Source organism: Pteropus alecto, unplaced genomic scaffold (assembly GCF_000325575.1).
Source record: "Pteropus alecto unplaced genomic scaffold, ASM32557v1 scaffold177, whole genome shotgun sequence".
Lineage (NCBI taxonomy): Eukaryota > Metazoa > Chordata > Mammalia > Chiroptera > Pteropodidae > Pteropus > Pteropus alecto.
The window spans coordinates 5681108-5703775 of NW_006442207.1; the positions used below are offsets into that span (position 1 = coordinate 5681108).

The window sequence follows — 22668 nt, forward strand, 5'->3', positions numbered from 1 at the left end:
ACAGTTCTCTTTTTCCCAATGGAACTCTTCTACTACCTGTTCTCCCCCCAAAATTTCTTCTCTCCTCAACTCTAGGTCTTCCTTCAAGCCCCTCTGTGCCCGAAGAAAGTCCCACCCCCTAAGCCCTCATCTCCTTGTTGAATGAAAATTATTACTACCTTTCTTTCTTAAAAAAAAAAAAATTAAATTTATTAACATTGGTTAATAACATTATGTAAGTTTCAGGTGTACAGTTTTATAAGACATCATCTGTATATTGCTTTGTGTGCTCACTGCCCAAAGTCTCCTCTCCTTGACCGTCAGGTGTTTGGCCCCCCTATATCCTGTTTGTCATCCACCTGCCCCTTCCCCTCTGATAACCACCATACTGTTGCCTGTGTCTACGTGTTTATTCATTGGTTGCTCTGTTTTGTACCCCACATAGGAGTGAAATCATATGGTTCTTGTTCTTTTCTGGCTGAGTTATTTCACTTAGCATGATACTCTCAAGATCCATCCATGTCATTGCAAATGGCAATATTTCATCATTTTTTATGGCTGGGTAGTGTTCTGCTGTATATATGTACCACATCTTTATCCAGTCATCCACCCCGCAAATGGCAATAGTTCATCATTTTTTATGGCTGGGTAGTGTTCTGCTGTATATATGTACCACATCTTTATCCAGTCATCCACCCAGGGACACTGAGGTTGTTTCCGTGTCTTGGCTATTGTGTCACTGTCTTTCTGACTCACTTCCCTTAGCAAGCTTTGCTGATTAAGCATATATTCCTTATCATATTTATAAAACTTTTTTCCTTATAATTTCGAGTGGGTATTTACTTTATGTCATGTGCCATGTCTGATGTCTCACATGCATTATCACATTTAATTTCCACAGCCACCTTGTGAAATAGGAATCATTGTTATCTGCACTTTGATGAGAAGAGCGAGGCTTACAGGTGTAGGGTCACCCGCCCTCAAGTGGTAGAGCTGAGATTTGAATTCGGGAGTCTGACCACTAGGCTGTATTTATTTTAAGCTGGCCTTGCCTTCAAAGCTCCACACTGAGAAGCTAGAAATTGTTTTTTCCTTTTTACGTGTCGTGCCCAGGTTGACCCCTTGGGTGAGGGGCCGTGTCAGATGGGCACGTCCCGTACCCTGGGTCAGTGCGGCTGTGTTTCTGTCCATCTGCCTCTCTGTCTCTCCTTCCGGTGGTGTCCACTGGCACCTGCTCTAATTCATTTGCTCATTTCACTCTCCCAGGGCATGCTGTTCCTCCACAGGAGCCTGCTGGGGTCCCATGGCAACCTGAACCCTTCCGCCTGCCTGGCGGATGGCCGGATGCAGGTGAAGCTGTCGGGGTTTGCGCTGTGGGAACTCGAGTATGGCCAGACATACAGAATATATAATGAGAAAACAGTGGACTGCTCAGGTAAACACGAGCAGGTCTCACACCTGCTCACTCTTGGTAGAGCAGTGAAGGGCTTCCTCTCCCCGTCCCTGCTTCCTCATACCTATGTGCACAGGTACCTGCAGGTGGGCCTTCCTCCTGGGCTGGCGGCATGTAGCTGCTCTGTCCACCCAAGGAGATAAGAAAAAAATAGCCCCCACAGGTGGTGTGAGTCCCTAGTGTGATATCTGAGTTAGGAGACGAGTTCCCGCTTTGGCTCAGCTGGGCGACCTGAAGCCAGTCGCTGTCCTTCTCTGTAGTCTCCTGTGCCCCACGGCATCTCCCTACCTTCTCAGTGTAGAACGATGATCTGCCAGGCCCTTTAAAGGTGACGAGTTCAGTAGTTCTCTGTCATCTCTGGTTCCAGTGTCACTTGAGAAGCTTTTAAAAATGTGTAGGCAGCTGGGTCCCACCCCATATAACTGAATCAGAATATCTGAAGATGTGCTCTGGGCATTGTGTTGTTTTTAAAAGCTCCCAAGTGATTCTGGTGTGCATTTCAAGACAGGACCCACCAGCTGGAGTCCAACCCTCCTTTTTATATGAACAAATTGAGGCTCAGGGCCTTGCTCCATGTCCAAAGCTAATTGAGCCTCACCTAGCACACACCCGGGCCCTGTCGAGCCCAGTGCCTTCATCCCAGACCACCTCACTGCACGTGGCTGGCAGTTTTGCTGAGTGTGTGTGGGGAGGTTTCCGTAACATGAGATAGGGTGGCGTCTCATAGAAAAGCACAAAGGGGGCGATTTTGAAAACCTGCTAATAGCCACTCCTGCTTCATCCCCCAGTACATTTTCTTTTAATGATTATATACTATAATAACATAAAACTATACACCGTACTGCAAAAAAAAAAAAAAGAAAGAAGAAAAAAGTAGGTACATGTATCCAATAATCCAAAATAGACAAATCTGTAGAGACAGGATGTAGACTGATGGTTTTGTTTGTTTCTTTGTTTAGGCGAGGCAACCCTTGGTCGATCTCACAGATTGCAAGGACCTTGTCAGTTTACAATCCCTTATTTTTTATTTTTTATGCCTACAGCACCTGGTCTTCCTAGGTGGTCTCCCATCCAAGTACTAACCAGGCCTGACCCTGCTTAGCTTTCGAGATCAGATGGGATCGGGCTTCTTCAAGGTGGCATGGCCGTAGGGACTGATGGTTTTCAGGGGCTGGGGGTAGAGGAAGACAGAGATAAACTGCTGGATGGATATGGGATTTTACTTTGGGGTGAAGGAAATGTTTTGGAACTAGATAGAGGTGGGGGTTGCACGACATTGCACATGTACTAACTGCCACTGCATCGCTCACATTAGAAATGGTTCGTTTTCTGTTATGGAGGCAGAAGAGAACGGGGAAAGGAAAATGAAAACCACCTGTGATTGCACAGCCACGAGTTAACCGCTGTTTACACGTCAGTGCTCGTCCCTCCTGATTGTTTTCTCCATGTTCGCACACGCAGACCCCTGTGCGCCCTTTCAGTCAGACCCCGTCAGGGCTGGCGTCACAGGGGCCGGATGCTTCCATCGCTCCCCAGCTCCCCTGGGATGGAAGACGTGGCTTTCCAGTTCCGCCCAGCAGCTCTCTCCCTCCATGCGGATGACATGTTTTGCTTTGTGGAGCTCTACCGCACGGCCCTCCGAGGTGCTGCGGCTCCCAGAGTCACCCCGGTCAGGCGCCCCAAAGGGATACGTTTGCAGCTTGGCCATTCTGATGAGGGAGCTGCTCCACCATCAGGACCGCGGGCCTTTGACGGCCATGATGAGACCATAAGGCTGGGAGCATCTCCTCCGCTGGCTTGGGTCAGCAGGGTGAGCTTGTAAGTGCTTGTCCTATTGATTGTTTTATTAAATGTTTATTTGTTTGCAATTTATTTCATTCTTATTTTTTCTTTTTGAAATTCATGTTAAAAAAAAGACAGGTGCAGTTTGGTAAAAAAAAAAAAAAAAAAAATCAAGGAACTCAGAATTACATCATTTAGTCTATAACAGCAGCCAGATCCTGTTAGAAAATGAGTCAGGACATGTTGCTTGTCTACATCACATCCTCCCTTGGCCTGCCGTTTGGGGAGTGATGAAAACTAAGTCCTCACAACGGCCCGCAAGACCACTGAAGGCCTCTAAACTAGCCTCAGCGACCTTCTATATTTGTATCCGGGCACCGCCATATTAAATTGCCAGAAACCTGCTGGCTCAAAACAACAGAAATTTATTCTCTCCCAGTTCCAGAGGCTAGAAGTCAAAATCAAGGTCCAGCAGGGCCGTGCTCCCTCCAGAAGCTCAAAGATAGATCGGTTCTTTGCCCCTTCCAGCTTTTGGCGGCTGCCCCGGCCTTCGTGGGTTGTGGCCACATCGCTCCAGCCTCGGCCTCCATCTTCACATTGCCGCCTCCTCTGAGTACCTCTCTTCTGTCCGTCTCACATGAGGACATTTGTCATTGGATTAGGGCTCACCTGGATGATCCAAGGTGATCTCCGGAACCCAACTTACTTAATTCTATCTGCAAAGACCTTATTATTATTATTTTTATTCCTTCTCCCCACCCCCCAAATAAGTCAGATTCTGGAAATTAGGACATGGACATATCTCACTGGGGATCATCATTCCTACTTTAGCTACAGCCACCACACCTTCCTAATTTCATCTCCCGTGGCTGGCTCCATTCAATCCCGCTGGACACCTGGATGCGCCAGACATGTCCCCACCCCAGAGCCTTTGCACATGTATTTTCCTTCACCTCATATTTGCACATACAAATTTGTCTTCTTTTGTCTTCAGGGCTGTACGATATATGTGTATAGTCCTTTCCGAGTTTGCCGATCTGTACCTCTGGGAGAAGCCGTCTTAACGACGGGAATAGAGTCATTATGGATAGTTCTTTTTGTATTTAGTCTTATCATCTTAGTCATTTCAGAAGTTACTTAACTCAGCACTCTCCCTGCACCCTTTCGGTGAGGGTACGTCATGCGTTTGTAATGCAGTTAGATTCTGTTGTCACAAGTCTGCATTCTATCCTGGGGTCGTCCACTCTCCCAACTGATCTTTTTAAACATTAGCGTTCTTTCAAGTTTACTCTTTCTGCTGTAAAGCTCTATGGGTTTTGGCCAATAGGCGGTATCATGTATCCACCATTACAGTATCATACAGAATAGTTTTGTCTCCCTAAAAAAAATCTCCGTCCTTCACCTATTCAATCCTCTCTCCTCCCCAAACTCCTGGCAGCCTCTGGTCTGTGTTCTGTTTCTATAATTTTGTCTTTTCTGGAATGTCATATTAACAGAATCATACAGTACATAGCCTTTTCAGATGGGCTTCTTATACTTAGTAATATACTTTTAAGATTTATTGTCGCACCTACAGTATTTTATACCAAAACACGTCATACATTGTTCTCAAAATATTATTTCTTTTCCAAAGCCTAGTTAGACTGTTTTACACACTTTGGTAGGGGCCAATGCGGAAATGAAAGAAAGTAGGTTTACCGAGGTGGACACAGAGGCAGAACATGATGGTTAGTTACATTTATTATTTGTTAAAATATCTCTTACATAGCATATTATATGAAACACAAAATTGGATAAAGCACACTTTGGGGATTTCTAATAACAAATGCTTATACACTACTGAAATCATATGGAGACACGCTTCACGTTAAGAAAAGTTCTATTAGAAAAAAACTTAATCTAAAAACAGATTAATCAGGGAGTACTTATATGATTTACATGAAAATTCTTCATTTTTCCAGGATGATTCAGAATATTTCTTATAAAATATTCAGATTTCGCTTGTAAAATATTCAAATCCTAATCCGTTCAATTTACTGGGAAATTCAGTTTACAAATTTAAGGGCACATGTGTTCAAAGTGAAGAGTACCAAACAGCACGGAGTCCAGACATTTGGCTCTCTGAACCCGAAATGAATTTCAGGAATCGTCAGCTGAATCAGAGACTCCTTGGCCTCTGTTCCACTTGGACCTTCCCTGTCAGAGGAGAAGGGCAATGAAAAGATCGCGGTTCTGGTGAGGGCATGTCGGGATGAACCTCCAGGGAAAAGGCCCACGTTCCCTTCCATCAAGAAGATTTTACGAGAAGCCAGTCCCAAAGGGTGAGTTAGGTGTGGAACAGGTATTTTCTCCTGACCATTTAACTCTTAGAATTTTGCCGCTGCGTGACTGGGGTTGGTTCTGTGTGGCTTATTTGCTTTATTCACTCATTCTCCCATCCATTCTCTCCTCCATAAGTGCATTCCTCCATTCCTTCCTTCATTCATTCATCGCATATGCACTCAGTGCTTACCACATGCAAAGCACCGTGCTACGTGCTGGTGGAAATGGAGTGATACATTCTCCCTTTATCTCATCAATGTTACAGAAATAGATCCGAGACATTTGTATGCCCTTTACCCCTCTTTTTCCAGTCCAGACATCACTAATCAATCAAGATCCTCTTTCCCAGGGAGATGTGACATGGCCTCAGAATCAACTGGGGTTGAACTATGCCATAAAAAATGATTCACCGACTTTAAAGTAGGTTATTCACTTAAATTATTCATGCCTCTCAAATAATTTTTCCAATAGTAACTTGCTCCAAATCGGGGTAATTGTATCATCTCTTGTCACATTGAATATAGGAAGGCACAGCCACATTAGAAGTAGCTTGAGCTGGTGGAAGGGGCCCTGTGCTGGGAGTCAGGTGTCTACTCCTAATCTGGCCATTTTGCTAGGCATTCTGAACACGACGGTTCTGTATTCTGCATTTTCCATATCAAAACAGTTTTAAATGGTATGTCTCAGGTCAGTTACTATGTCATGACTTTTACTCAGATAATATGGTCCCCAGTTTTAAGGCAAGTTTACCTCCCATCCGAGCCTCAGTCTCTTCATTTGGAAGACGGGGAATTTAAATGATTTCTCTGAAGATTTAGAAGGGGCTCTTATAGTTTTTTTTTCTGAAAAGAAATGATGTTGTCACCTGAAAAGAAAAGGATGACCTGTCTTGAAACCTACGGTTCTGATTGGCCATGACGATGGTATGAAGCATGTTGGGAAGTGGGGAGGGCCAGCGAAGGCCACCATTTGTTGAGTGCCTGCTGGGTTCCTTTGTACCCATTATCTCCCTGAATCCTTAGAACAACCCTGCAAAGTATGTCTTAGCATCCTCCTTTTCCAAATGAAGAAACTGAGGTTCAAAGGAGCAAAGCGGGTAGCTCAGGATCACAGAGCTGGTGAAGGGCGGGCTCTGTCTCGCCACATGGCGTCATCGCCATTGTCATTTCACTGCTGTCCTTTGGAAACCTTGAGAGTGAGACATGTTTTCTTGGAATGTATAGTTGGAAGTTGTACTCTACCGTGGCCTTAAAGTTCTTGGAAAAAGACGTTAATATCTGTGTTCTTTTAAAACCACGTGAACATACTAGACAGTATGGTGAGCGAGCTGGAGGTGTACGCCAATCGCCTGGAGGAGGTGGTGGAAGAGAGGACCAACCAGCTGATGGCAGAGAAGAGGAAAGTCGATAAGCTTCTCTCCACAATACTTCTCAGGTATTGCGGAGCAGTGGGGGCGTTGACAAAGGAACCCACGAAGCTATAGCATTGCCTTCTAAGAATCCCCAAACGGGAAGAATATTTTCTTTGTTCTTTCCTTAAGAGGACATCAAGTTCTTCTAAAGTGGATCAAGCAATTTGCATGCAATTTAGTACACCCCGTTACGGGAGATAGAGGCAAAGCTCTCCAAGTCCTCGGGAAACGAGGGTGTACTGTCTTTTACAATAAAGATGGTGGCTGCAGCAAAGGAGACCGAACACCAGATGGCGCTCTAGTCCCATGAGTCTGGTTAATTGCTAACTTCCCAGGATTTTCAGGTTGTGCTCCAAAACCTTTGCACTATAAAATATGTACCCATGACTTTAGATTCAAGACTTCCTTCTTTTTTGGTTCTATTTTCACCTGTTCACTCCGTAAACACTTGGCAGAAGCATCTGCTGTTAAAATTCTTCACCCTTCCTATTTGTCTTGATAAAAGAAATGGTTTGGGGATTTGAATGTACTGCTGCGAGATTGATTGATTAAAGCAAATGTATTGATTTAGGGAATCAGTGAACGCTTACATTTGCTTCTACATCTGCAGGCCGAGTCTTTATAATCAAACTCTATAACCAACAGAGGAAAATGAAATAGCATCAGGAAAAAAAATATTTTTGTAAAGGCATTTATGTGACCTGGTGGTTTCCCCACCCCAGTTTATATCCACCAATTAAAATTTCTCTTTAGAGAAAATGCAGGTGGAAGAATGAGTGTCAAACAAATCCCTCCAGATGATGGATTTTGTTTACCAATAACCTAACCCAGTAAAGCAAAAGGATCTACCAGGTGACTTTGTAGGAGTCTGTAGGAGAAAAGATGAATATGATACTTTTCAAAAACAACCCTTTTCTCTGGTTTCAGCTTCATTGGAGAACAGCTCATAGCTGGAAGGTCTGTGGAACCAGAATATTTTGAGTCTGTGACCATCTTTTTCTCTGACATTGTTGGATTCACAAAACTCTGTTCTCTCGGCTCCCCCTTGCAAGTCGTAAAATGACCTGTACAGTTTATTCGATCACATCATTAAAACATATGATGTGTATAAGGTGAGATGCTTGGCTCCTGGGCTGTAAGGGAACATGTGCTTCTTGTTGTATGTGTCCTGGGCATGAGTAAGGATGAACTTGCTGCTAGACATCATCCAGGACGAAGGCTCTATTTCAGGCTGGCAGTCTATCTCAAATTATGGCAGAAACTCAATATTTTATTCCTGTTTGTTTTCTTGGAAAAGGTCTTGATCAATCACAGATGTATGTACTTGTCAAGAAATATCAGTTGTTCCCTCTCTTTCCTACCTTATTTTATCGCGTAGTAAATGCATTTCTAAAAGAAGCATTGACCTTCTACTGACTAGTAATGCCCCTAGTCGCCTCCTGAATATTTCCTTCAGATTCGGAGAATCTCATATTTGCTCTTTTCTTTGGATCTTGTGTGAGTCTCACCTCTGTTACCGTGATCTTTAGTGATTCGGGGAAAGCTACCACCCAGGTTTAGACTGTTAGACCCCTGGCTAAAGGTGAAACCTCTACCTGTCCAGCGTTACTCTGGGGATGTATCAACAGGGTCACCTGGAGTAAAAATGGCTGAGGTTACAGGAGGGTGGGGGATAGCAAAAACTGATAAAATGGCTTCATTTAGGTGGTGGTGATGACGGCCACTTCACTTGATGTGTTTGCTGGCTTTTCAGATGGCGCTGGATCCTGACTTTAGGTTGTCCGTGTTCATGCATGTCTGGTATGTCTGGTGGGCAGCCACAGTGCCCTGGCTCTGCCTATGATTCCAGGGCTCAGCCTGTGGCCCTGGGGCCAGCAAGATGTGGGGGGACAGTGTGGCCATGTCCCTCAGTGACATGTCCTCAATGGTTATCCCCCAACATTCCCCAAATATGTGGCCTCTGTTCGAGGGTGAAGAAGGGATGGTGTGGATAATTTTCAAGAGCAGGTCACAGGTACCCAACAAAAATGGAAGTTGCTTGGCTCAGGAGGGCCTCTTGTGGGATTTCCTCTTAGTGCTAACTTCTCAGTTATGTTTTATATGGGCTAATGCTTAAAAGAATCAGTTGGTATTTCTGAAGGATACGCTGGTAATGGGGAAAGGTGGGCTAGAGGAAGTTAGGCTTGCGTACTTGTTGACGCAGGGTCACCAGGAGACAAAGATATTCTTACTGCTTGGCTAAAGCAGTCATTCTGCCTACTTGCGTACTTGTTGATGCCGTGTAATGGCAAGGTCACCAGGAGACAAAGGTATTCTTACTGCTTGGCTAAAGCAGTCATTCTGCCTTTATCACATCATCTCTGGATTCTGCTAAAACATGAATGTATCTGGAAAGGACTGTAAGTTTAAGCTTATGCTTGTCTTTTATTCTCGGTTGTGAACGAGGGATCTGAAACCTAATTTTTTTAGGAGGATCAGGAGAGAAGAGGGCAGGGCAGATAGAGTGGATATGTACATTTACACGTGTGCATAATGTATATATTTTGTATAATGTATATATATAAAAGAATATAAGAGCCTTTGTGTGGAACGAAGACATTTCAGTAATGGCTCCATATGATCCTTCAGGATTTACCCCATCATTACCCTGCTGCATGTCTAACTGGTTTTGAGCTTCGGTTGTCAAAATAGGGTTACTACCACTATCAGAATCCAGAGGAGGAAGCAGTGACCGTGGAGAGGAGGGCTCAGGGAAGGGAGGCTTTGTGGAAGAACCAGGACAAGACCAAACTTGAGGGGATGCTGGAACTTGGATGGAGTGGAGGTCAGGGTGGTGACGCTTCAAAGTATGGGGCCTCAAAGCAGGTGTCAGTGATGAGGGGCCTTGGTCTCTGACCCCACCCCCACCCTCATGGAGGGCACAAGGCCACTCTGTTACTTTATTTTCAGGTCGAAACCATTGGGGATGCATACATGGTAGCCAGCGGACTTCCCATCCACAGTGGAACCAAGCATGTGGACGAGATTGCCACGATGTCCTTGCATTTCCTCAGTGCCGCCGTCCACTTCCAGACTGGGCACATGCCTGAGGAGAAGCTCAAGCTTCGGAATGGCTTCCACACAGGTAGACAACTCTGATGGCAGGTGGCCTTTTGGTCCAGGTATGGTGGCAGGTAGTTTTAAATTCAAGTCCAGGGTTCTAGGCTTTTAGGAACCCTGAAACTTAAGAAAATAAAAGGTCAAACTACCTTTGCATGCATATTTCTTTTCTTTCTTTTTTTTTTTTTAGGTGAGGCAACCCTTGGTTGACCTCACAGATTGCAAGGACCTTGTCAGCTTACAATCCCTTATTTTTTAAGCCTACAGCACCTGGTCTTCCTAGTACTAACCATCCAAGTACTAACCAGGCCCGACGCTGCTTAGCTTCCAAGATCAGCCAGGATCGGGTTCTTCAGGGTGGCATGGCCGTAGACTGCATGCGTATTTCTAGTTAGCCAGCTTGCTTGGTAACAACAAGGACGCACAAAGACTCTGAGGTGCTGGACCACAAATGAGGAAGAGACCCAAACCAGGACAGTTCTATTGAACTGCCTTTCTTCTACACCTCTGTGTCAGATGCCCTTTGATTTGTTCTGTGTTTTTATCAATCTCATGGGCAGGTGACTTGTGCAGAAGTCACCTGCACCTGGTTTAACGCTCTTTTGTCACTGTCTTGAAATTCTTAATAATTTTCAAATAAGGGGGTCCCTTATTATCATTTTAGACTGGGCCCTGCAAATTATGTAGCCAGAACTGCTCCTGCCTGTCTCCCACGGCTTAATTAAAATAAAATCCGACTCTAATCAGAATGAGTTACTTTCATGCTTGTGCTGCTCCTGTTTTGTTTCTGATTTTTTGTACATCTTCAGTGCATGAATAACATTGTCATTAATTTCTTTCTTAGTCAGCTCGATTGTTGTAACAAAATAAACAAAATACCGTAGACCGGATGGCTTAAACAACAGACATTTATTCTATCACAGTTCCGGAGACGGGGAAGTCTGATGTCGGGGTTCCGGCATGACCGTGCATCAGTGGGGCCCGCTTCCTGGCTTACAGACCTCCACCATCTGGCTGTGTTCACATGGGAGACGAGGGGAGGGAGCTCTGGTGTCTCTTCTTCTTCTTCTTAGGACACTAACCCCAGCATAAGGGCCCTACTCCCATGACCTCATCTAAACCTAATTATCTCCCCCAAACCCCACCTTCTGATACCAGCACAGTGAGGATTAGGGCTTCGGCATGTGAGTTTGGAAGAGACACACACATTCAGTCTATAACAATCGATGACGTCACTTTCCAACGGAAGTCTGTGGGTTCTACAGTTTGCCTCTTCGTAAACCCCAAGATCTATTGCCAAGCTTTGCCCTGAGAGGGCACTTCACACATACTTATTGAATTGCATTTGTCGACTTGAAGTGCATCGTGGAGTCCATCCCTTGGGACCTGCAGACTGGTTATTGCCCGTCCATTCTTTCCTTTTCAGGTCCCGTGGTGGCCGGCATGGTGGGAATCACCATGCCCAGATACTGTCTGTTCAGAGACACTGTGAACATGGCATCCAGAATGGAAAGCGGCACTTTGCGTGGGTATCACTTACGGCAGTTTACAAACACAATATCGCTGTCCCTCTAGTCCACTATCGTTAACCAGAGGGTATTTTTAGAAGACCCATTTGCATTTCGTCCACTGGTTTCCAGTTGAAGGACAAGATCATTATCTACTTTAGACAATACCGATCACAACTTTGTAGAGGGTGCTTGGCCCTGTCCTCTCTATGGAGCTGTGTAGACACACATGACTGCCTCCTTCCAAGACTATTCATTCCAAATAGTCCGGCACATGTATAATGAGATCAGTTAAATAAAGAGCAGGAGTCGGCAAACTTTTTCTATATAGGGCCAGACAGTAAATATTTTAGGCTTTAGGGGGTCATAATTTCTGTTGCAACCACCTAACCTCTGTTGTGTGTGAAAGTGGCCTTTTATAATATGTAAATGATGGGTGTGGCTAGGTTCCAATAAAACTTTATTTGCAAACACAGGTGGTGGGCTGGATTTGGCCTGTGGGTGGTAATTTACCCATCCCTGACATATTGTTTTGGTGCTGGAGAAGGGAATCTATGGCCAGGAACTCCAGGGGACATCGTATTTTTCGCTTTACCGTAATTTTACTGCGTTGTAAGACCTCTCTTTTTAGCTTGTAAGTAAAGATTTTAAGGATAAAGTTTGAAAGTGGAAATGCTGACATCGGCTCCAAACTGACTCGAATCGCAGTTCTGGTTACAAACAACATTTTTGTATATGGCCCAGCTCTGGGGCCACCCCAGGAAGCCTGAGGAGCTCAGCTCACCTCCCTCCATGGTGAGTACCCGCTTGCACATGTAGTCAGTTCTGTTTTCTGATCCTAAACTGATCATATCAAAGCCTGAGTAGCAGCCACCAAGTGTCAGCAATGCATGAATGGTTGGGGGGAGGATCCCAGCTCAAGTGTGGGTCTTAAAAGTAGGGGGCCTCAAAGCGGGGAAATTGTCTGTGATTTGCTAACGAGAAGTGCTGGCAGCCCGAGAATTTGAGCAGTGTGGCGTTCCCTCTCCACAGCAGCCCTTCCCCCGCTGACATCTGTATTAGAGTGACAACCACGGCGATGACGAGGCCGTACGGGTTTATGGCAGCTCTCCGCATTCCCATCTCTCCGCATTCCCATCTCTCCGCATTCACGTGTCTCCGGATTCCCATCTCTCCGCATTCCCATCTCTCCGCATTCCCAGCTCTCCGCATTCCCAGCTCTCCGCATTCCCATCTCTCCGCATTCCCATCTCTCCGCATTCACGTCTCTCAGAAGGGAGGCTCCATTCCAGGCAAGGTAAGACCGGGCCAGCTGTACCCACCTGCCCCATTTGGGCCTCTGATGGAGGTACGGAGGAACTGAACGAGATGAGTGAATCCTCTGGCTGCAGTGCGTGGGGACCCCTAAGGTCCACGGGGAGGTGCTCGTGACGCCGGGTCTTGTTCCTTCAGAGGGGACTACTGTCCCCTCACACAGTCACATGTGGAATCTGCGATAAGAGCTTATCTCCCCCTGGATTCACCCCCGCAGATGCCTCTTTTCTCTTTGCCACACGGTCTCCTGGCTTCTGCTCCCACACCCCGGTCTAGTCTCCCACATGAGGCGACAGCAAATACAAGCCCAGGAATCATAATGTCTGCTGTCCTCTATGCCCCTCCTCCCGAGTCTAAAATGCCCAGGTAGAGGGGACAGAAACCCATCGGTTTGGGGCTACTAGGACCTCATCTCTACACATTTAAATGTTTTCCCTTTCCCTCTGCCTTCTCCTCCATCCTGGCCTTCCGCTGGTCACTGAAACATATCATGATGACTTTCCATCTTTCTGATAAACATTGTCTTTTCTGGGAGGCAGGGTTCTCCCTTTGAGACACTCTCAAGAAAATCTTGGCGATGTCACAGTGAGGGTGGTGGGTGGTGATTGTGACACTGAGTGTTCAGTGGGTGTGGGGATCCAGGAAAAGAAGCGAGAGGGAAGAGAGTGTGTCATCAACTCTCCCGTTTCTGACTCTGCTCCTGGTAGCTGTATTGATCAACTGACTTCAAGTAGAGGGAGATTTTTCTAGAAGGCAGCCGTGTAGACCTAGCTTTGAATCCTGTCCCCCTACTTACTAGCTGTCTGATTTGGTGCCTTGGTTTTATCATCTGTAAAACAGGAATGGTGATAATACTGCCCTCCCAGGTGCTTCATCTGGGGCCCTACTCATAGTAAGAGCTCAAAAGTGTTATTATTTCTTAAGATTTCCTGGCAACCAACTTTAACCTCCATCAGCCCTCACCCTTTAGGTCATTATTTACTGTCCATCTAGGCTTATCAGCAAAGTCCAAAGAAATCATCAAGCTTTCATGTATACTAAAGCCTTTCCTCTCTGAAGCAGCTCGTGCCCCGTAGCAACAGTTCTGGCTACAAACAACATTTCAGTAAGCAAACGAAGGAGACCCCAGTTGCCTGCTCAGAGGCTAAATGTCACAGGCAGACCCTCCTCTGTGATTCAAAAGCCAGCTCCTTCGCCTCCCTCGGGGCAAAGGAGAACAAGCAACTTTCTGGTTGAAAGGCAAAAAAGACTTCACTATTCCACTTCTCGAATTTGCTGAGGAGGAAGCCAAAGTCCCAGAGAGCCTCTGAGGTGAGCATTTTCTTTAAAGATGTTTGTGGGATCCCATGAAAGTCTGTGGGGGAGCATTACATATACCATTTGGCTGGGTAGTTTCAGGGTCCTGAGTCAGTGTCCCAGTAGGGGGAGCCATCTAGCTGCCCGCCTCATCCTAGCACAGAGTTCTGTGGCCTGAAGCAACTAAGGAATTGGATGAGCCGTATATAGTGAACTCGTTTTCTGGGGGACAAGGGTTGGGCTGTCGCTCCCAGGCCTGCCAGGGAGCTTGCCCGAGCTGCCAGATATTTCTGGCTCATTAGCTTGTGAGTAGGCAGTGAACCCAATTTCATTCTGGGAGAACGGAAAGCTGGAGAAGGAAGTCTGGGGCCACCCACAGGTCCACCACCTTCCTTTGCAAGGTGGCCGTTCCCTAACCTTTCATGCTTATTTTCCTTGTCGGCCACTCAGCCTGCAAGGAGAGAGAAACCCACCTCAGAAGGCATCTCAGGGATGTTTTTAGGATTTAAAGTTTTACCTAAGGTGTGAGGGAGTGATCACTGAAATCCAGTAGGACAAGGCCACTCTGAGCAGACAGGACCCCTGCAGACAGTCACTGGAAGGCCAGGCTCCAGAGCTTCTGTGAGCACTGCAACTTCCAAATGGATAATGTCCCATTCTCAATTTATGGTTTAATTGCTTTCCTATCATCCATGGAGCAAATGATGTAATCAAGGCTTGACTTCTAAGTAGAAATTTTTGTTCATTTATGACGTGCTTAATATTTTTTGGTAATTTCCAGCAGACAAGGATGAGCCCGTCCATTCTGCCATGAGCATTTCCCCCTTTACACAAAGAATATTTTCCATGTTGTTTTATTCAGTGGTTCTTGGAATAGATTTACTGAACCACTAATACATTTAGAGCACTTTTTTTTATCCCTTGCAAGTCCTCACATCTAGATTCTCTTCTGTGTGGCTGCCCCTGAATATGGCAAAGCCATCTGAATGATGGATCATATCTGAGACCTTTTCCTGTTGAATGTCCCATGACTGTAGAAGGGAACCCTAGCAGGACTTGGGAGGGTTTTCTTTTTCGCTTGATCACTGAGCTGCCTTTGTAGAGATATTTTTGAGCTCTGTACAGGGAAACAAATGACCTTTTGATGGGTCGAGAGCATTGAATACTAGATTTTACAAAAGGTTTGGCGGAATTTTTGCCTTTCTTCAGGAAGAAAGACAGTAATCGGGGCCAAGGGAAGCACTTTACAAAGGGTTTCCCCTAGCCCCCAAGTGTTCCTATCGGCAGTACGTTTCATCTGCCCAGAGGTAGGCAGCTGAAATCTAAGCCCTGCACAGACTCCATTTTCTGTACCACAATTTTATTTTAATTGTGATAGTCTCTGCACCTCTCCAAAGGCCTTCAGCAGCGCGGGCTGAAAGCTTTGACTGACGCTCGGAGGAGGGAAGGTAGAATGCATTTATATGAAGATGACATATAAATGTCATCTACCCCAGCATGGAGAGAATGGGACAAAATGTATCTTCTTGTGCCTCATAACTTCTTCCTTTGTTCGGCACCAAGGCTTCTGGGTCCCGCACACTTTACTTCACCATGAAAGGGAATAAGGCAGCCTCTGCTGTGAAGTCTCTTAGAGAAATGAGCCAGTACCCATCCATCCATCCATCCATCCATCCATCCATCCATCCATCCATCCATCCACATGAACATTTCATTAATTCAGGGAATATTTATTGAGCACTTACTCTGTGCCAGTTACCACAGTGGAGGATAGAAGGGAATATGAAACTTTCTATGATCTTTAGCTCTCAGTTTAGTTGGAGAGAGGAGGCATAAATAGTAGTAATGTAATATATTCAAGACTAATAGAGATATGTTCAAAAGTGTAGAAGTAACTAAGTGATCAAATATTGTTATATTAAAAGGGCATTAGAAAATGATACACAGATGTGGGAATGGGGTAGGATATGGCAACTGTCTCTTATTATCCCATCTTTGTAACTGTATGGAGTGCGTGTGAGTGTGTGCGTGTGCGTGCGCATGTGTGTGTCCTGGCCCACATGCTTACAGAAGTTATGTTCATATAATAAAAACTTTAATACTTCTGCCCTTTTTATTGAATATTTTAATATAAATATTTGGCATTCAACCACATACATACACATAAAACATATACATACATGTGCATACACACACAGATATCACATGTGCACATATGCATGTATATATGTATTTACATGCATAGATATACATACGTATGTGCTGAATACAAACACATAAATCTATATTTATCTCTATCTCTACCTATACTTATACCTATATTTATATGTCCGTATGTCTATATGTCTATATATCTATGAATTGATCAATAGAGGTTTATGTGGTACGTGTACTCAGTACATATGTGTGTATAAATATATATTCATATCTAAACATATATATTTTTATAGTACTCAAGGTTTGAAAGAGTCTTTAGGGATGATAACCAAGAATTTTGCTAAGAGCAATTTCCTAAAATCTATATCCAGTATTTTTTTTCTGTGCCAACCAAGGATACCTGAGGAAGAATATATTCTTTCCTCTTTCTCTAAATGTCTCTGTTATGTTTAGCACTAATGGGAATTTGCGAGAGAGAACTATTTGGGGAGTGTTTCCTCTTAACTCCTCAATAGAGAAGTCATGAGACATGAAGATGGACCAAACGTCTTGGGACTGTTAGTTAACTTTAAGTCAAAACACATCTGGTTGCTGGTGAGAGACATTAGGGCTTTAGAGACAGAGGTGACCAAAAAGAACCACCCCCCCATGTTAATCATACGAAATGGCTTTATCTCTTTGCATCAGAAACCCAATACCAGAATTTTCGAAATGTAAATGCAGGGTAGAATGGTGGAAAGTCTGTGTGGTATACACGTGAGTCTAAGAAGCTCTAGCTGTTGAAAGCATTGAGAGGGTTGAGGAATCAACATGAGATATTACCACTGTAAGCGATAGTCATGTTTAATCATTTTAAGGCATTTTATTTATTCCATAGCACCAGGGAGAGATACAAGATCATTAAACATTGCGATAAAATAGAGCAGACCTAATACAACACTGTTTTATTCTGACAGCCAAGGATTTCGATCATGGCTATGAGTATGCTATTTAAGAGTTTTTCACTAGAACCAGTAAAATGTCTTCTGTCCTTCCTGACTACACAAATTTTAAATTTAGAGGAAGAAGAGATGCCAAACTGGTTTGAGGCCAGCTTTGAGACCAGTGTACAGCACATGGGGTCATTTTAATCTAGCCTATTGTTAAACAAACATGCACTTCATGTCTCCAGAGATTCGAGAACATTTCTGGTGTAAAAGAGCCATCAAAGTACAAATCTCAAGACTTCTCAAATACATAAAATGCAGAGATACAAACTGAGGTGTATCTAATCATAAGCCGACTCAGTAAGCCTGTACAGGACTAAGAAAAGACCTTAGAGCTCTGGTTTTTCCTGTCTCATTCCAGCTTCAAGCCTCAAACTGGGGTCCATGGTGCCTTCTCAGAGATCTGCCAGTTCTCGGCCGGGATTGGTTTATTCAGTATTTGTTTTCTTGGCCATGTAAATTGCAAATATTAATGTATTCTGGGTCACTGGGGTGGCAGTGTTGTCAGGGTGCGGCACCAAGTGATTACATTGCCATATTTGTAATTGTTTCCCTTGTTGTTGTTGTTGGTTCCATTTTCATGATTGTAAGTTCATGAGATAAAAACAAATACGAATTTGAACGAAGTCAAAGCCAAATGAGGTCGGACCATTCCGTACAAATGAAGATTTCTTAGACCAAATAGGAAAAAGTAGTGAGAGAGTTGGGGAGGCCTCTGGTAGGATGGGATCGACCAGCTTCCGAGGACCTGTCATGGCAGTCACTCCCCAGTCATGTTGCCATAGCAGTTTCATTTAGTCAATGCCACATTATGATGTTAAATTAATGTCATTGTGGCTTCCGTTCTTTTTGTAGCTTTATTCCTATTTAATCTGTAATTTTCTTTTGATTTTAGAACTATATATCAGCAATCAAAATAAGGAGTTTATACCCATATAATGTTTATACATATTCAAGAAACCCTATGATCAAATAAATTGTGTGAGCGGTTTGGGCTCTCAGGAATTGTTTTCCTGTACATTACTCAGATTTGAGCAAAACTGTTATATTCCTCTCCGATTCCCACATCATCATTTGAAAGATTGGAACCCCTGCCTGGTGGCTGAGCTGTAGTCCTCAGATTAGAATTGCACAGCGTTGATGACAAAGGCCCTTTCGGCATAGTTGGCTATTCCTGTGCCTTCTTAGCACTGACTTTGTGGTTATTCTCCTCAAAATGCTCAGCTGCACTTGGTTGGGTGTGCTAGTCTTTTAAAATTAGAATAGTAGCTTTTGAAGGAGTCCACTGCAGCCCTGGCTTGAGTATGGGGAAAGAAGTCTCCAGCAGCCGCAGGAGAGACCATAGCATCCACAGGAAGTAGAAAGAGGAAGTAGGACACCAAAGAAAAACAATCACTGAAATTCACAAAAATCATTGGAACACATATTTGGCAAAGCTCTATTGTCTGTTCCCCAACAATACGGTCGTCTGTTCTTTTTGGCCACAATAAATGTGAGTTGTCATTGACAGAGGAGATGATGGTGGATGGAGGAGCTGCAGCCGCCTGCCTGGCTACCTCCTTCCTACAGCACGGCACAAATCCCCAGCATCACGATGAGGTGGTAGAGAACATCTGTGAACCAGACAGGAAAGGAGACAGCACATTCAGAAACAGTTCTACGAGGAGCAAGGACAGCTCAACAAAAGAGTCAAACCAGGGGTGTTAAGCAACAACTTTTCATAAATTCTACATTTTATGCGAAGTCAGTTTTGTTCATCTTTTGGGGTTTTTGTAGCTGACTTCGATCAGAACCCAACAGATAAACCTAGGATACGGACCTCTGAGAGATGGGAATCTGAACTTCAATAATACAATGACGAGACATCTCACTGTAGGGCTTTAGCTGTAGACCTGCCTTGAAAAAATTAGAATCTGGAATTGGATAGGAGCCTTAAAAAAAGTTGGTTTACATGATTTCCTCTGAGTGAACAAAGTCCACATCTGTGAGTTTATTAACAAACGGAACTGTCTCACCCCATCTCCTTGTTCAGTTGCCTAGTTGCCTCCTTCTTATCATTCAGGTGAGATCCTGGGTCTTAGCTGAAATGTTTTTTCCTGCCAGAGTTTCCTGGCTTCCATCTACATAGTGTCCTTCCCTCCCAGACCCCAACATTTCACGCGTATTAGGAAAGTCAGGAACCTTGCCTGCCTCTCATTGCAATAACTATACCACCCAGAATAACGCCTGGTACAGAGTCATAGTAATTCTGGCTGATCCTTACTGGATGTTTGCCATATGCTGTGCATTGTTTGGTATCCTCAGCTGTAATATTTAATCCAAACAACAGCCATGTGTGATGGGGGCAGTTATTAGCCCAATTTCATAGAGGCAGTTGGAGAATGAGAGGGTGAGGTCATTGCCCAAGGTCACTCAGTTAATGGGGGAGGGGGCAGAGTCATAGAGGAGGCTCAAATATCTGTTGAATGAACGGGGTCCTTGAAATTCACATTCTCTAAATACAAGAACAAAGCGATGCCACCTGGCGATGTCTTTGTCAAGACCTGTGGGATGCAGTTCTGCTTCATCCAATTTGCCCCCACTCACTCCCTCCCTTCAGAGCTCAAGGGCTGGCTGGAGAGAGAGCTCTCTACCTCCATCGCCCTCTGCCCCACTCAGGTGTGCTTTAAAGAGTAGTTTTCAATTTTTAACGGCTTTGCTTGGGCAGAAGGTGAGCTTCTTTTAAAACACATATCTGCCTATTAAAAGTGTCGCCCCATGACGTTTCCCAGAGGTGCCTTGTTTCCTTACCTGAGAAGCTATAGAGACTCGAGAATCCCCTGCCTGTAGTGAGTAAAGAGAGAGAATGCTGAAGGTTTACGAAAAGATCATGGAAAGAGATGTCTCATAGCTATGTTTCTCAAATGCAAACCCGACTGTATTCTCTCCTGATTAAACCAGCAGGCTCTCCCTTGTCTTTGGAACAAAGTTTATAGCAAGGTTTACAAAGGCTTCATCTCACACCATTTTCTTAACTCTCTAAGGCAGGGGTTGGTAAACTTCCTGCAAAGGGCCAGATAGTACATATTTTCAGCTTTGCGGGCCATGGGGTCTCTATTGCAACTACTTGGTGCTGCCAGCTGGAAACAATACGTAGATGAACGAGTGTGGCTGAGTTCCAATAAAGTTTCTTTATAGACACTGACATTTGAATTTCACATCATTTTATGTATCATGAAATATCATTCTTTTGATTTTTTTCAACTGCATAAAAAGGTAAAAATTGTTCTTCGCTCAAAGGCGATACGAAATCTGGTGGCAGCCTAGGTTACCGCCACCCCGTCCCTAGCCATAGTTTGGTGACCTACAGAGCTCTTCCCTACGTCCTGAACTAGGTTGAACTCCTTGTCACATACTCCCATAGCACACCCCACCCCCTACCCCCACCACTGACAGCATCTTCCTTTCCCTTAGCACTTAACACCTCTCTCCTTGCTAGATGTTAAAAGCCCACGTGGGACTCCTTTGTTTCTGAAACCCCAGGGCCCAGCCCAGTTCAAGTTTTGTTGACTTGCACTGGATGTTCCCAGCACACGTCTCTATCATGATTGTTGATGGCAGGCTTTACCTGGAAGCTCAGCATGTCCTAATTCCTTGGGGGCATTGGAATCTAGGCCACAGGTAGAGCTTCTCAGGGTAGTTAACTAACCTCGACTCCTTGATTTCTCATGAGCTACCGGGCCCCAGTTAAGAAGACTAGAGTTGCACGTGAAGGTTGTGTCTACAGGCACAACTGGTTTGGCAATTCGGCAAAAATGCTCCAACCGGCCGTGCCTGTGGATGCAGCCCAGAGAGAACTCAACCTTTTGGAAAACAGGGTTGCTTACTACGGAGAGAGAGCTCCACCACCAGGACGCCCCCTGTCTGGTCCCGGAGGATGCGCTTCCGTTTGTCACAAGTCTGAAGACCCAGGAGAAGCAGAGGGGAGAGGAGGGAAGGAGGGAGGATGAGAAATGACACAGGAGAGAAAAGAGAGAAAGACAAGAGATTAAAAAAAAAAAAAAAAAAAAAAACAGTAAGAGGAGCACTTGGAGGAGCCATTGAGAAGCAAGGTTGAAAACGTTCCAGGTGATGTCTGGATTAAAATGGTTTACAAGGCATTTTTTTTCGTAATCTGATTATAATCAGATTATAATCTCCATAGTAATTCCCAGCTAACAGATATTAGTTACCTTATTATTTTTTAAATAACCCAAAGAAACATTTTTTTATCCCTTCTTTAACTTGAGAAAAAGGAAGAAAGCTTTACTTTGTTAGTGCTTCAGGCTGGAAGAAATCGTGCTGGATGAGGTCATTGGGTATGGGAGGGACTGACAATTTCTTTGGGTCAGAAGTAAGGCTTTTACCTCAGTCACGCTCATCACAGCGATTTGAGAAGTGGACACTTGCAATGTGATCTGGTTCATTTTCTTCTCTTTTTTAAATGCCCTGCCAATAATTATCCTTTCATCAGCTGTTAAATGTCTCTCTGCTCCCTCCCCTTTCTCTATTTGTGCTTATAAGTGACCGTTGTCTGGCTAAACGCATCAATAGAACTAGAGATTATATTCTTGTAGCTGTTGGTTACTATAGGCGATGTGAGCAGGGGCCCTGGTCAGAAACACCGTGTCCCTCATCATCGAGATCTCTAGTCCAAATAGACTGGAGGAGGTGACAATTTGGGATTTAACACTTTCGGGCCTCTAAGGCAGAGGTTCTCAAACTCAAGCATGCCTCAGAATCACCCTAAGGACTCCTGAAAGCAGAGAGCTTCTGAATCAGGTGGTTGGGGGCCGTGCTGAGTATTTACATCAAGTGCCCAAGTGATTCTGAAGCTGCCATGGACCACACTTTGGCACCAACTGCTTGAAGGACCAGGTTGCAGCAGAAAACTGTCTCCCACTTGCATTTGTGGCGCATGTTGATTGCAGCTGCAGCAGCTTCTTGGGGGAGGGGGGCGTGGGGAGGGGAGACTGGCAGGCAAGAGCTGAAAATAACGCACCTTTTGACTTCCATCCAGGACCTGTTGCTACCACTGAGATTTTTCATTTTCTCTTGCGCTTTTAACTTTTTAAAAGCACTTTCATGTCTGTTACTGCTTTCATTTTACGTGCTCGCCACTCTATCTTTAAAGATGAGAAAGCCAGGCTTCAGAGGTTAAGTGACATGTGCCAGACTGTATAGCTTGTTGGTGGCAGCGTGAGCAGGGCTCAGAACGTCTGCACCATACTCCGTGTCCTTTCCTCCAGAATGTCCTCGGCGCACACCTATCCTGGCTTGGCTACGGTTTCCCAGCTAAAAACACGGCTTCTCAAATACCAGCGCCCCGCCCCACCCTCCCTC

The 22668-nt window shown here is 44.7% G+C and overlaps 2 protein-coding genes and 1 pseudogene across 2 annotated transcripts in view; 1 reads left to right on the forward strand and 2 right to left on the reverse strand.

Annotated features, from left to right (window-relative positions):
* LOC102881321 (guanylate cyclase 2G-like) overlaps positions 1 to 11621 on the forward strand; it is a 28718-nt gene extending 17097 nt beyond the window's left edge. Inside the window, 7 exon segments of the mRNA XM_006920944.1 lie at positions 1246 to 1414; positions 5358 to 5535; positions 6830 to 6970; positions 7875 to 8003; positions 8005 to 8059; positions 9897 to 10071; positions 11473 to 11621. Of these exon segments, the coding sequence (XP_006921006.1) occupies positions 1246 to 1414; positions 5358 to 5535; positions 6830 to 6970; positions 7875 to 8003; positions 8005 to 8059; positions 9897 to 10071; positions 11473 to 11621 (996 nt within the window).
* Positions 2467 to 2585, reverse strand: LOC112470192 (annotated as a pseudogene).
* A 7204-nt stretch (positions 11622 to 18825) lies between the features above and the next one.
* TECTB (tectorin beta) overlaps positions 18826 to 22668 on the reverse strand; it is a 17145-nt gene continuing 13302 nt past the window's right edge. Inside the window, exons 8-10 of the mRNA XM_006920857.1 lie at positions 21174 to 21246; positions 20098 to 20130; positions 18826 to 18920 (exon numbers count right to left, since the gene is read on the reverse strand). Coding sequence (XP_006920919.1) covers positions 18871 to 18920; positions 20098 to 20130; positions 21174 to 21246 — 156 coding nt within the window. The 3' untranslated portion in view covers positions 18826 to 18870. The remainder of the gene's footprint in view (positions 18921 to 20097; positions 20131 to 21173; positions 21247 to 22668) is intronic.